General features: G+C 36.6%; 1 protein-coding gene across 4 annotated transcripts in view; it reads right to left on the reverse strand.

Annotated features, from left to right (window-relative positions):
• Nucleotides 1-12,826, reverse strand: part of TRAPPC9 (trafficking protein particle complex subunit 9) — a 455,157-nt gene that overhangs the window by 386,369 nt on the left and 55,962 nt on the right. For all 4 annotated transcript variants that reach the window (XM_064507900.1, XM_064507899.1, XM_064507902.1 and 1 more), the window contains 2 exons: nt 11,263-11,348; nt 575-701 (listed from right to left, as the gene is read on the reverse strand). In XM_064507900.1, coding sequence (XP_064363970.1) covers nt 575-701; nt 11,263-11,348 — 213 coding nt within the window. The remainder of the gene's footprint in view (nt 1-574; nt 702-11,262; nt 11,349-12,826) is intronic.

Consider the following 12,826-nt stretch of genomic DNA (forward strand, 5'->3'; position numbering starts at 1 on the left):
ATCTGCTAGTCTTCTACGAAAGCTCTTTAATTCTCTTTACTTACACAATTCTATTTAGGCTTATTAATGAAATGATATCTGCACTGCAACAGACTACCCACATCAGCTAAATTGTTTCTACACAAGCAAATTACAAAAATTTCTGTAATCTTACATGAACATGGTTAATTGAGAAAAATGAACTGAAGATTATCGTGTGCATTCTCATGAAGACGTTCAAGTAATTTTTCTCAGAAGATTTTCAAATGAAAACATTAATGAAGGGGAGTTTGAGTTCATTATCCTTTTCCTCTCATACTCAAGATATTATTGTAAATATCTCTTCATTGCTGCCGTTACAAACAAGTGATTTTTCAGCATCACGGGCTATGTTCTTAATGAAGTCTAGCATAGAAAAGGGCGTTTTCAGATTTTTTTTTTTAGGGGGGTTGTTTTACATACTGAGGAGAATTCAGAGCAGCAAATCTATAAAGGATACCAATTGAAACTGTGTCATAGAAACATATGCAATCCACAGAGACTTAAAAAATGTAACCGTTTTGCTGGCAAGAGAATGACTAAAGATACTACTTACCATTGATAGTGATCTGCCCAGTGGTTTGAGGAACACCAACAAGAGTTACCGGATAGAGACCAGATTCCGCAGGCAGAGAAAGAGCTGCAGGAAGAGATTCAAATTCTACTCCTGCTGTCAAGAGACCCTGGAAAAAGTCATATTACACATATAAATCCACTTATGTGATACAAACACTTATATTTTAATCCTTTACATTACATCATCAACAAGCTTTTAGGATTCACTCAAATTTGTCATAACAGCTGCTTTGGTTTTAAAGAACTAGTGACTCAAGCATGCATCTAATTACTGCAAGATTTGTATTCAACAGTGAAGCATGCATTTCAAGATCTGTCTGTGGTGGGAAAACACATGGATTACAAACAAAAATATAGACCCAAGCATAATAAAAAGATTAAGTGATATAATCTGCAAGGTTTTTTTTGTACCTACATTTAATTGCATCTGCGACCTTATTTATATATTTGGTTATATTTTGGACAGTGGAAATCAAACATCAGTAGCAGCTATTGCCTAGCTTTAATTAAAGTTTCTGGCCAAAAAAGACTTATCTAGGAGGAGGAAAAATCTGGATAATTACAGATAACACAGCTAGTCTAACTTTATTATCTAACTAAATATCTAAATTAGGAGTTGGAATAAGACATTCATGTTACTAAGTTGACTATCTATCCCGCCTAGATATCTGCAGTTAGTTTGTATGATTTACTCCCTTAATGCATGTCAGAGAAATATCTAAGCTTCCTGCAGTTAAAAAATGGGACAAAAACAAGAAATGAAGCCAAAAATATTATTTAACAAACTTTTAAATACAGCATTACTTTCCTGACTAGATTCATTGCTTTTCTAATCTCAATTTATAAATTTAAGACTTCTGAACACAGTACGTACTGTTAGAAGTAATAAATTTATTGTTGTACAACACTGTGGCTGCTTAAATATTTATTTTTTATGAAGATGTTATCCAGTATTATTCTCTCCAACATTTAATATGGAAAGTACAACTGGGTTAAACCCCAGTTCTATGAAAATGCTTCACAGGAACTCAAGAGTGGATCAAAAAAGTAGATACTATTTTTGTAAAGACAGATAAAAAAAAAAATTAACAGTTTGAGCCACAGAAAGCCACACAGAGGCTGAAAACCAAAGAGTTTAAGAACCGTCAATGATATCTGCACAGTGCCAGACCACTAGTACTTGCTTTCCCTTGAAAACACCCATGATTGCCTAGTTTCTAATTAAAAAGGTTTCTGAACGGTGCACCTCTAACGCTCATGTCAGGTGCAAAAGGCAAACAACCAGCACTCTTCTGTCTCTAACTCTCAATTAGGAAAATTGATACTCATTTGATAACAAGTGCTGCAGGAAAAGAAAATGGCACCACCTGAATTATCCAGCCAATGACTGGAACTTGACCTGTCATATACACTTAGTCCTTAATGGCCTGATTTGCATAGGGCCTAATCACCACCGAGTTTTCTTCAAGTAATTCTTGGTTACTAACTAAAATCAACCCCTAATGGTCAAAAACTGAACGAAATTCTTCATCAGAATTTCTTCCCTCCTCAAAAGGCAGTGTTTCGTGGAAAATTAACATTCATCTATATAATGCATACATTATGTAATAAAGGAAAGTTTTGCATTTAAGATTGTGAACAGGGAAGTTGTCAACACACTAGAAACTTAAGAAAACAAGCTCAATGTATTTGGCAGGTTCTTGAGTTCTTTTTTACTGAAGATCTCAAGTCAGCAACATTCACACAGCGCCTAATGTACCCAAAAGCTATACACCCTTCATTCTAGCAATTACTTCTTTGTAGACTCTTCCCCCCAATTCCACATGTAGTCTTCAGCTGTCAGGAGCAATCACAACAAATTTCAAGTAAAAAATAATTCTATTGTGCTACACTTTCATCAACCAGGATATCAGAGCACTGATGCTCTGTGATTCCCACTTCATAAATGCAAACTTGATCACTGCTTTCCAGAAGGATGCATTTACGTAGCTAAGAACTTAAAAGGACCTTTGTGCTCTCCTTATTTTGAAATATTGCAGTCAGAGAATATTTTACAAAGACACCAAAGTAACTACTGCAATAATTGGCTAGCACAAACTAACTTTAGAGATGATACAACATAACTGATTGCATGCGATTCAACAAGAATCCCTCCTGAGGATTCGCCCCTCAGAAAAGCGGTGAACATTTACCCTTTCTACTAGTGACTTAGCTCCAGTCTTCACCATAATTGCTCTGGTTTTGCTTCGATTGAAGCAAATCTCAGAACACAGATGAAAAGTAACCCCACAAACTCCAGAACTCATCCTTAAGACAGGTACAAAAGGCTTTGTAAAATTATCTCAGGCCCCAAAGCACTGAACTACCGCTTGGCCAAACATTCAAACATATTCAGATTAGTCAGGATGCACCTCAACTAAACACTTTGATCTAGGGACTTGTAGAGTCCTAAAAAGAATGATAAAAATTAAAATAAGTGGTTTAATATCAACTATAGAAAGTTGTCAAAAGGTAGAGCTGACAGGGACCTCTCAGTATCATCTAATGCATCTCCCTGCTCTGAAGCAGAGCCAGTTCTACACAAACCATTTCTTACACATTTATCTAGACAATTTTTTAATTTCTCTCAGTTGTAGTTTCAAAAAGCAGATTAGACAATTTAACACTGCTTAAACAGCTTTCCCAGTTCAAACTTTCTCCTAATATCTAAACTGAATTTACCTTGTGACAATTAATATACTCCCTGCTACTTTTCCATTCCTCCTTAACTCCCAAAATTAATCCAGATATCGAGTGCATACAAACATATCCAAAACACTAGGAAATTACAGCATAGATGACTCATTGCAAAACCATAGTCCAGTCACTTTTCTGAAATATGAGAAGCTCCTCATTAAGACGTAGTCCTAATTAGCTCAGTTTTCCTCAGGTAGGGTGGGAGGAGTTGAATAAATAAAGCTTTCTCCCACGTTCCTACTACTCTTCATCATTTCTGAAATTTCTCTTTGAATGTCAGGCTGCTCAACTCCATTAAGATAACTTCGTGTAACTGTGTTTTCCTTCACAAAACAACACCTTGTTCCTAAGCATGTCAGGATTTAGACAAATAGCACTGCAGTTACGCAGCCTTTTCTTTTTTTTTTTTTTTAATTGTTAGGATATGATGCATATGCCAAAGTTGTTCATGTATCTAAATCTTTTAGTTTTCAATGACAGCAAGTTTTCTAAACAGTTCTGGTTTAAACTTCTCAGACAGTAACATTAAAAAACTCCACCCCACACACAGAGCCTACTCAGTCATAATATGCACTGGGTTTAATCAAATATGACAGTTCTTCAATTTGACATCTTCATCCACCATGACAAGTGTCAAGCAGGTGCCCTGTCACCTTGGTGAGTTATTATCCAGCAATTCAACATAAGGCCAACGTCCTTCTGTCCTTCCCTTGCAAGGGTCTAGAGCTAAAAAAAAAATTCTCCTCCTCCAGTAGCACTGAATTCTCCTGCAACTGTCCTCAGACAGGAAACAAAAATGTATTTACTTATCTTTAGTAAAGTGTATTTCCCCTATAAACATACGCTGAAAGGCTCCCACCTGAGAGGACCACATTTTGTCTTCACCACTCTTTTCACTATTAGTGTTTTTTATAATCACTCAGAAGTTGGTGGGATAGGAAAAAAAGGTACAGCAGTCTTAAGGGGATAACACATTTGAGACTGTTCTCCGATAAGACACGATCCAAGCAAAGGACAGATCAGATTCCTTGGGTTTTACTAGGACAAGAACCAAGACTAACAAGAGATTCAGAGCTAGCCAAGCAACAGGCAAAAACACTGCTCCATATAACCACACTTCATGGAAACCTTTCTGCTCCTGGTGAAACATCCCAGTAAGGGGGGAAGCATTTTCCCTCTAGTACAAAGAGCCATCTAGCCTCCAGCATTTGAGATACAGGTGCTAAGGCCTGAGTCACTAAGGTGGTCCTAGAGAAATAAAAACTTTGGGCCTACAATGACTATCAACTCAGGCGGTACTAGGCATCATAGCTCTCTTGACTAGATGAATGAGGTCCAAATCATGCTGGTCAATCTGATGTTTTATATAAAACTCTAGAAAAACTATGCTTAAAAGAAAATTATACAGCAAGTCCTCCATACCAGCAACACATTGTGAGGGCCTGGCCTGGGTGGATTCTGGAGCAGAGGATCTAGTACTTCACATCTGCACCCAAAAAGCAAAAGGTTGAACTCTGAATGCCCCCACTCTTCAGGGCATCAGAATTTACCTCCTTTGCCTGACCTAATGCCCTGAAATAACAGCCTATCCTCTAGAATAGCCAGCACTTCCAGAATATAGGTTGCAAAAAGGCATTTTGGGTGTCCTATTTCAAAACTTAATTTCCCTGCACACGGAAGGGAATTTTGCATTACTTTGCTAGGCTCACCTCTGTATAATGGCTCTGGACTGAGAAAAGGTGAAAGCATTTTAATCATGCTGGATTCTAGCACATACATTTATACATCCATTCTACTTCTTGCTATATCACCAGTCTTGGGCTCTTAGATAATACAGATCAGTCCCTCATCTCAGCAATTAGACATCCGCCATTATCAAATTAAGATTGATGAGGTGCATGGGAAGACATTCCACTGAAAGACTTTTCAGGGTCCTGCAGAGAAAAAAATCACCCCAAGGAGAACCATACACAGCACAGTCCTGGGAAATACATAAAAAGCACCCACATGTCCACAAATACAGGCTGCCGTATGAGTCAGAATTGCTGGCCAAAACCCCACAGTCCAGCTGGAGTTTTGATCTATGACACCTGTGAGCTCTCTCATTGCAGAGAACTGAGACATGGAATGGACCAGAGTCCAACCAGAGTTCCCTGAGGAACTAAAGACCAGAGGCATTAGAAAACAAAATAAAATGGACTAAGTAAATGATAATATTTTGAAAGGCAAATAGTCAAAGGTCAAGAAAGGCAATGAACAGAACCCAGGTGTCAGATAAAGCATCTTCTTAGCCAAAGGACTGAGACCATACAAGCACGTTAACTACAGACTCTTCCACATTCCCTTATGTCTGGTTTGGGAGGGAGGCGAGACAAGATTCAACATAAATACAGACAGTAACAGAGAAATAGGCACCTGAGCGCTTCTGGAGTACAATCATCCAAAATATTAATGTGTTTATGGGCAAGCAGGAAGAGTTACTTTGCTTGAGAAGTTACTAGTAATAAAATGATTTCATAACAGCAGAGCAAAAAAATTGCTAAATACAGCATATATTGATCTAAACCCCCTGAGATTATGTCAAAGTGACACCCTTGGATCATTGTATCCACAAAAACAGCATGCTGACCATAGGATAATTGATAAAGCAAATCAAGTCTTCAGTACAATGCATTTTTCTTATATTGCACTGAAAATGTATTTTCACTCTAAGACGTAATTCTTCAAAAACAAAGGCAATGAACACTGAGAGCTTTTCTACAGAGAAAATGCAATGGAAATGCCAAAACGTGTGTATTAAGAACAGACTATGACTGGGATATACATCATTCACTTCTCTCCTTATGTAAGTTTTACTATTCAGTAAAACTTTTAGTTTTTAAGGGTAAAGAGATTAAAACAAAGTGTAAAAACTCATCAAAATTGAAAAAAACAGAACAAAATAAACCTCAACTGGGCTTCAGAGTTCCAGGTATAAACTGAGATCAAGATACTCACCCTTAAAACATAATCAACACGGGTAAGATTGAAAATACAGTGACATATCTAGAATGTCTGAATGACATGTTCAATATTGCTCCTTGCTGGACAGCAGAATTCAGCAATATTTGCCCAACATTGCCCTCTGGTGCTTAAAAAGTTTTATAATAACAGAAACAATCAAATTCAGGTTGAAGTACTGTCATATCATTTCCCTAAACATATCTGATGCACAAAAGGAGGTAGGTGTTAGATTTCTTTTCCCTAGAGTCTTGTACCTTATATCAGTAATAATATTTTAGTAATCATAGCTCTTTTTGACATTACAGAAAAAGTTTACTTGTATTCCAGGTTTTCTCCAGGGAAGATCTGAATCACCAGAGGAAAAAAGATTTATTTCCTTGTATTCTTATAAAACAACCTAAGAGTCTTAGAGTGAATATATGTATGCTATTACCACAGTCTGCCTTTCCATCTCTCAGAAATTAGGCTTAGTTTTAGAGAAGCAAAACAACTTGCATGAAAACCATAGCATTTGGGGATGCTGTTAAAATGGGTATGTACAGTAAAGCCTTTTTAGGCTTTACTTACTAATTTTGAAATGCAATCATTCTTTTTTCAAACAACACTGACAACTAAGTTAGTTTTCCCATCGAACATACTTTACATAATGTTCATTAGCATTTTCAAATATTTATTTTAAAAAAAAAAAAGGTTCTCCTACTATTTCTAGTAAGGTTATTTTATGCAGACCTTAAAAAACACCAAACAACCATTTTAATCCTTCTCTCCTTTCTTTTGGGTACATTCTTGCCCAGTGGATCTTTAATTATATTGATTATGCACAAAGATCTATCAAATTAGCAGATGTAATTTTAGATGTTATTTTTAACCATCAATACCATAAGACCTCTTGGTAAATAACATAGTTTTGAAGTTTACCAATAGTTTAACAGCTACTCTTATACCATCCTTAATCAAAATACCACATTTGTGTTATTTTCAAATAAGTATACCCACCAAACAGAATGAAAACTACAGAATAAAGTTTCTTTCAAATAATGAGCTTTAATACCATAAATTACGCTACGCCAAAGTACTGTTTCAGGGTAATACTTTTTTGTTTTCTCAATATTCATTTATAAAATACAGTTTATACTGTCCTGTATACAGCATTGCCTTCTCAGAACCATGATTATATTTTCCACAAAAAGTGCAGGATGATCCAGAGGTCCCTCCCAACCTCAACCATCCTGTGATTCTGTGATTAACCAAAACGTACTTCTAAGCCATTCCTGTAATAAAGAAAAAAAGGTTTCAATCAAAAAATAAAAAAATTCTCTCAAAAATTTTGAGTCTGTCTTATAATATTAAAGGCACATTTGCCTTTAACACAAAACTTGAAAAATACAGAAGAAAAACATAGTTACAATCTTGGATGACTTAAGACACTTAGTACTGCACCTTCACATGCATTTTATTTAATAGTGGACCTCAGCAGACTTTACCATGATTTACAGCTTTAAACTTTTTTTCCCCAAGATACAAAATAAATCAATCAAAGATTTCCCAGAATTCTGCACTTTTCTGATGGCCTGAAATCTGAAGGCTAGTCTTTCCTGGGCACAAAAAAGGCTTAGTGACTATAAGAGAGCCGAAGGCTTGCCTTTGTATATGTGAACAAATCCAAACAGAAACTAATATTCCTGGGGAAAAGTGGTATATGCACTTATTTCCAGATATACATCAAAGCTGCTCTTTGGTTCCATCACCAGGATAGCAAAAATATTCTAATCCATCTAAGACAAAATAATTAGGCTCATTTGTATCTCTCTCACTATGTTGACTTGAGATACCTGCTAAGCTTTATTAAGCATTCTCTCTAATTACATCTATGATCCCACCTACTTCGCTTTATTGGCCAACATACATAGTTGTTGGATCTAGGTACTTCCATATTCCCTGGTTAAACATTTTTAATTGTTATTGTACGAACAAAATTGCACCTTTCATTGGATTAGAGTGTCCACTATATCAAAAGAAATGCATGATATGGAAAAAGATAGAGGAGAGACACATGTGAAGAACAGGTATCTAAATAGACTCCCAAACCACAGACACAGCACACACAGCAAGGGGAAAAAACAGCAAGAAGAAGGCAGATCAGCACAAAGAGCTTTGAACGAAGAAAAAAAACAAAAACGCAACTTTTCAATGAGTACAGAGCTCATCATGTCAATGATACCGATCACTAAGTCACCTCTCCACAGTTTTAATATCGAGCCCACAAATTCAATTATTTTTCCTTAAGCATACTTCAACAGAACTACACAAACTTGACATAAACACTTCAAATGAGGGGGAAAAAAACGTGGGGAAGGCTTTCGGTGGTGAATTACTCTGCTTACCAACTTGTGCTGTGTTCCAACACTAAGTTGTTTACCCACACAACTTTGAGCCATATCGAACAGAAAGACACGTTAGGAAAGCATCATGATAAAACTCTGGATTGATGCTTCCAGCGTTCAGTTAACTTAAAACAAGTGAGCCCGGACAGCAACAAATCTTAAGCCAGAAGATGACTGAAAGGGATAAGGAGTGGAAAAGAAATAAGACTATTGATTTCAGAAGAGTTGCACGTTGATGAATGCCATGAAAGGGGGAAAGAACAAAGGGAACCGAGCAGAGGGGAATGCAGCGCAGGGCTGCCAGTTACCGAAAACAAGGCTGAGGAACAGTCACGCCACAAAGGCAAGGTGCTGCGGCACAGAATAAGGTTATGGGATAGACGAGCCGAAACTGCCGCTGAATGCCAGAAAAGGATGTGACCGCTAAGAAAGTGACTCTATGAGTCTACAATAATATTAAAGAAGGTGACACGTCATGAGAAATCAGACAACAAGGAGGCATGCAGACTGCAGGCATGAGTACACATTAATAATAAACCAAAATACTTTAAAATATTAAACAGTGCCTTGAATTATTAAAATAAAAACAAAAGGTTTTATTCTTGTGATAAAGTAGTAACTCATAGCATGAAAATGGTTTAGGCTGGAAGGAAATGCTGGAGGCCCTCGGGTCCAACCCACTGCTCAAAACAGGGCTAACTTTGCTGTTACAGTAGGGTGTTCACAGTCCTTCCCAGTCAAGTTTTGAGTATTTCTGAAGATGCAGACCCCACATTCTCTCTGGGCAATCTGTTCCCATGTTTGACCACCCTCAGGGGTGGAAAAGAAAAAAAAAAAAAAAAAAAAAAGAAGGATTCCTAATACCTGATCAGAATTCCCATTGCTGCAGCTCGTTCATCAACTCTCCCCCTTACACTGTGCACCCCTGGGAAGAGTCAGGCTCTGTATCCACTGCACCTCCCCATCGTGTAGCTGAAGGCACCAGTACGAATCCCCCATCAGTCCTCGTTTTTTCAGACTGAACAGATGCAGCTCTTTGAACCTCTCCTCCTCAGCCGTATGCTCCAGCACACTAACCACCCTGGTAACACGCTGCCAGGCTCACTCCAGTACATCAGGATTTCTGTTGTACTGGGAGCTCAGAAGTGGATGCATGGAGCACACATCCATGTAAGTAACTGTATTTGTAGTTCTTAACTGTATGCAAGCCTTCACACACTTCCTCATGGAGAAATTCTAGGGATAAGCTATCCAATACCAATTTCTTAAGTATGTAATTACATTATTAGTTACATGATACAATTTAGACTATAAATAAAAATTTCTTTAAATAAATTAATTCCTTTATAGAGTTGCCTTTGAGATACTACTTTACAATTAATGTCTCTATTCGCTTTTAACAAATTGGGATAGTTCCTTGAGTGTTAGATAAAACACTGCTAAAGTAACCAGTGTGGTAACTTCCAAAAATGAATTTTATTATGCTATAAACACAACCTCTGAGTGTGTTTGGTCCCAAGGGAAAAAATATTTTCTTATATACAGCATATGAGTCAGTTAGTTATTCATCAAACTGTTTGACTAGCCACTGCAATAGACCTATTAATAAATAATCAAAAATACTAAGCAAATATATATATATCCTGACTCACTTAGCCAAACAGAATGATGGGCTCTGAAAGACATGATTTATTTTTTAAAACAATATTAAATATCAGGAAAAGGGTAAAACTATTTAACACTTGATTAGCAGTGAGCGAATGTGAAGTTGGACTGGCAATTAGAGATTTCTAACCACTAAAGGGATCACAATTTTAGGAAGTTCCTCTAGTCGGTATGAAGAGAACAAAAACAACCTAGTTTGTTCCAGAATACAACATGAGCTGTCCACAAGGAATACCATACATTTGCCTGAAGGAGTAGAAGGCTTGAGCCTGACCAAGAGATTCCCTTCTAACCTCATATCCCCGCCTGGTATTTTAGCCTTTTTTTCCTCCCTCCTGATCACTGTACATTCTTGTATTTTCAAATAACATATACCTTTGGGAACAGCAGATCCACAAGCTAAAGTTTCCATTAAAAAGCACAACTTTTTAGAATTAATTATTTTAATCCCTAGTTTTTAAAAGGGTAGACAAAACCAGAATTTGAATAGCTATGATAAATGCAGATTTCTAAACTGCATTAGGAAGAATACACCAATCATTACATCTCAGGATATGGTTATTGCTTGAAAGCCAGTATATTTAAATTATTCAGCATGAGTTCTAGTCAATGCACAGGGAGGTACAGAACTGATTTACAAGTAAGTAACAGTAAAGTTTTTAAACACTCTGAGTGGCAAAGGTTTTCAGTTCAATACCTCAACACCACCACAAAACATAAGGAGAAAATTGACACTACTGCATTGCTAAACCGAGGTTATACCGGCTTAAGCAATTTTTAAACTATGTGATATACAGAAAACCGTATTTGAACATTCAACTTAGAAAAGAACTGGGAAATTTTTCAGGAAAAAAAAGGGAAAATTTAGAAAGATACATACCATGTTTTCTACTCGGAGCTCAAAAGGCATAGGGTTGTACACCATCAGCTGAACCTCACACACATCTCCCTGGACCCACTGGAAATCTATACCAAATACACAAAATTAATACAGGAATTGCCCAATGACAGTGTTATAAAAAAAAGTAGCATCAGCTGAGCTGTCAGATTGCTATATTATCTTTATGTTCTAAATTAAAATCCCTGTAAAATTGCCACAACCCAAGTCCCCACTGAGGGGCATTGAGGGACACCAGCTATAAATCTCGGGCAGAGTGATGGGTTAAAGGACCAGAAGCATCCATTAATACGGCTGCAGCATTCCAAAGCCCCATTGTGCCAACATCACATTGGCAAAATTAACTCAGGCATCAGTTCAAAGTACTACTCAAGCACATCCGTAACGTTAAACACTTAAAGCTTGCATACTTGGATTTAGGGACAGACTACACATCATCTTGTATAATCAAGACTCAGATAAAAAGCAACCAGATACGGAGTGAATAATACAGGAAGGAGGAAATTAACAGTAATGGAAACATATTGTCATATATACTTAGCTGATAGGAATTTAGAAAGTTCTTTTATTTACTTCTTGAGAAGAAAAAGACTGCTCAACAGCAAGATGCTACCTCAGTTTCCTCCTATTAATTTTCTGTGGGAAACAGTAAGTGTGGGAAATGCTGCAGAAGGGGAGGATGACACTAAGATGTATATCTACTGATATGTATTTTTTGAGATTCACAAAATAGAGACTTCAGCAATAAAGCAAATTATTTAATAATCTCTAAAACACTTAGGAAAGGACCAGAGCAGAGATTAGGAAATAGGCTGTATTTACAATTTATATTTCACTACCATTGTTCAGTGACAGAGGTTCAGCTTTAAAGACACTTAGCCCTCTCAAATTTAAAATTTTGTTTTTTTACTTTAAGGAGGTGAGAAATTTAAGGAAATGAGGTCAACAGCAAAGATGCAATTTCTGAGGAACTATTCACTGCAGAAAGATTATTTTACATCAGCATTTCACAAGCTTTTCAGTCCAGAAGCCACTGTCTATCTTCCAGATTTCTCATAGCTAACCGCATGCACCTTACATTCAGGCTTTAAACTAAATGTCATAATATTCTCCCTACCAGCTGAGCAACCACAGTCCAAATAAACAAAAGAGGGTTTAAAGATGGTTATTAAATAGATTAAATGCTGGTCCTGATTTAGTTAATCTATAACATACCTGGATTAGCTTTTAACTAGTTTAATCAATAATCTTAACAAACTTTATTAATACTTTTTAGAAGGATATTAGAAGTGTCCTGTATTAAGACTGTAATTTACGATTAAAACTGTCTGTAATCTAATTACATATTCATAAACATTTACTACGTGGTTACATTTTGCAAGCAATATTAGACAGCCCAAGGGAGATGTGCTTAATGCAAATGTTTAACTCCAATTCATGCAAGTGGAATTTAAAAACATATATTCTGAGATACGAACAGGTTATAATGCTATGAAACCTGGAAATGAAAACTGATTAAAACAAAATGATCAAAAGCACAATTGTA

The sequence above is a fragment of the Dromaius novaehollandiae genome, chromosome 2 (assembly GCF_036370855.1).
Source record: "Dromaius novaehollandiae isolate bDroNov1 chromosome 2, bDroNov1.hap1, whole genome shotgun sequence".
NCBI lineage: Eukaryota > Metazoa > Chordata > Aves > Casuariiformes > Dromaiidae > Dromaius > Dromaius novaehollandiae.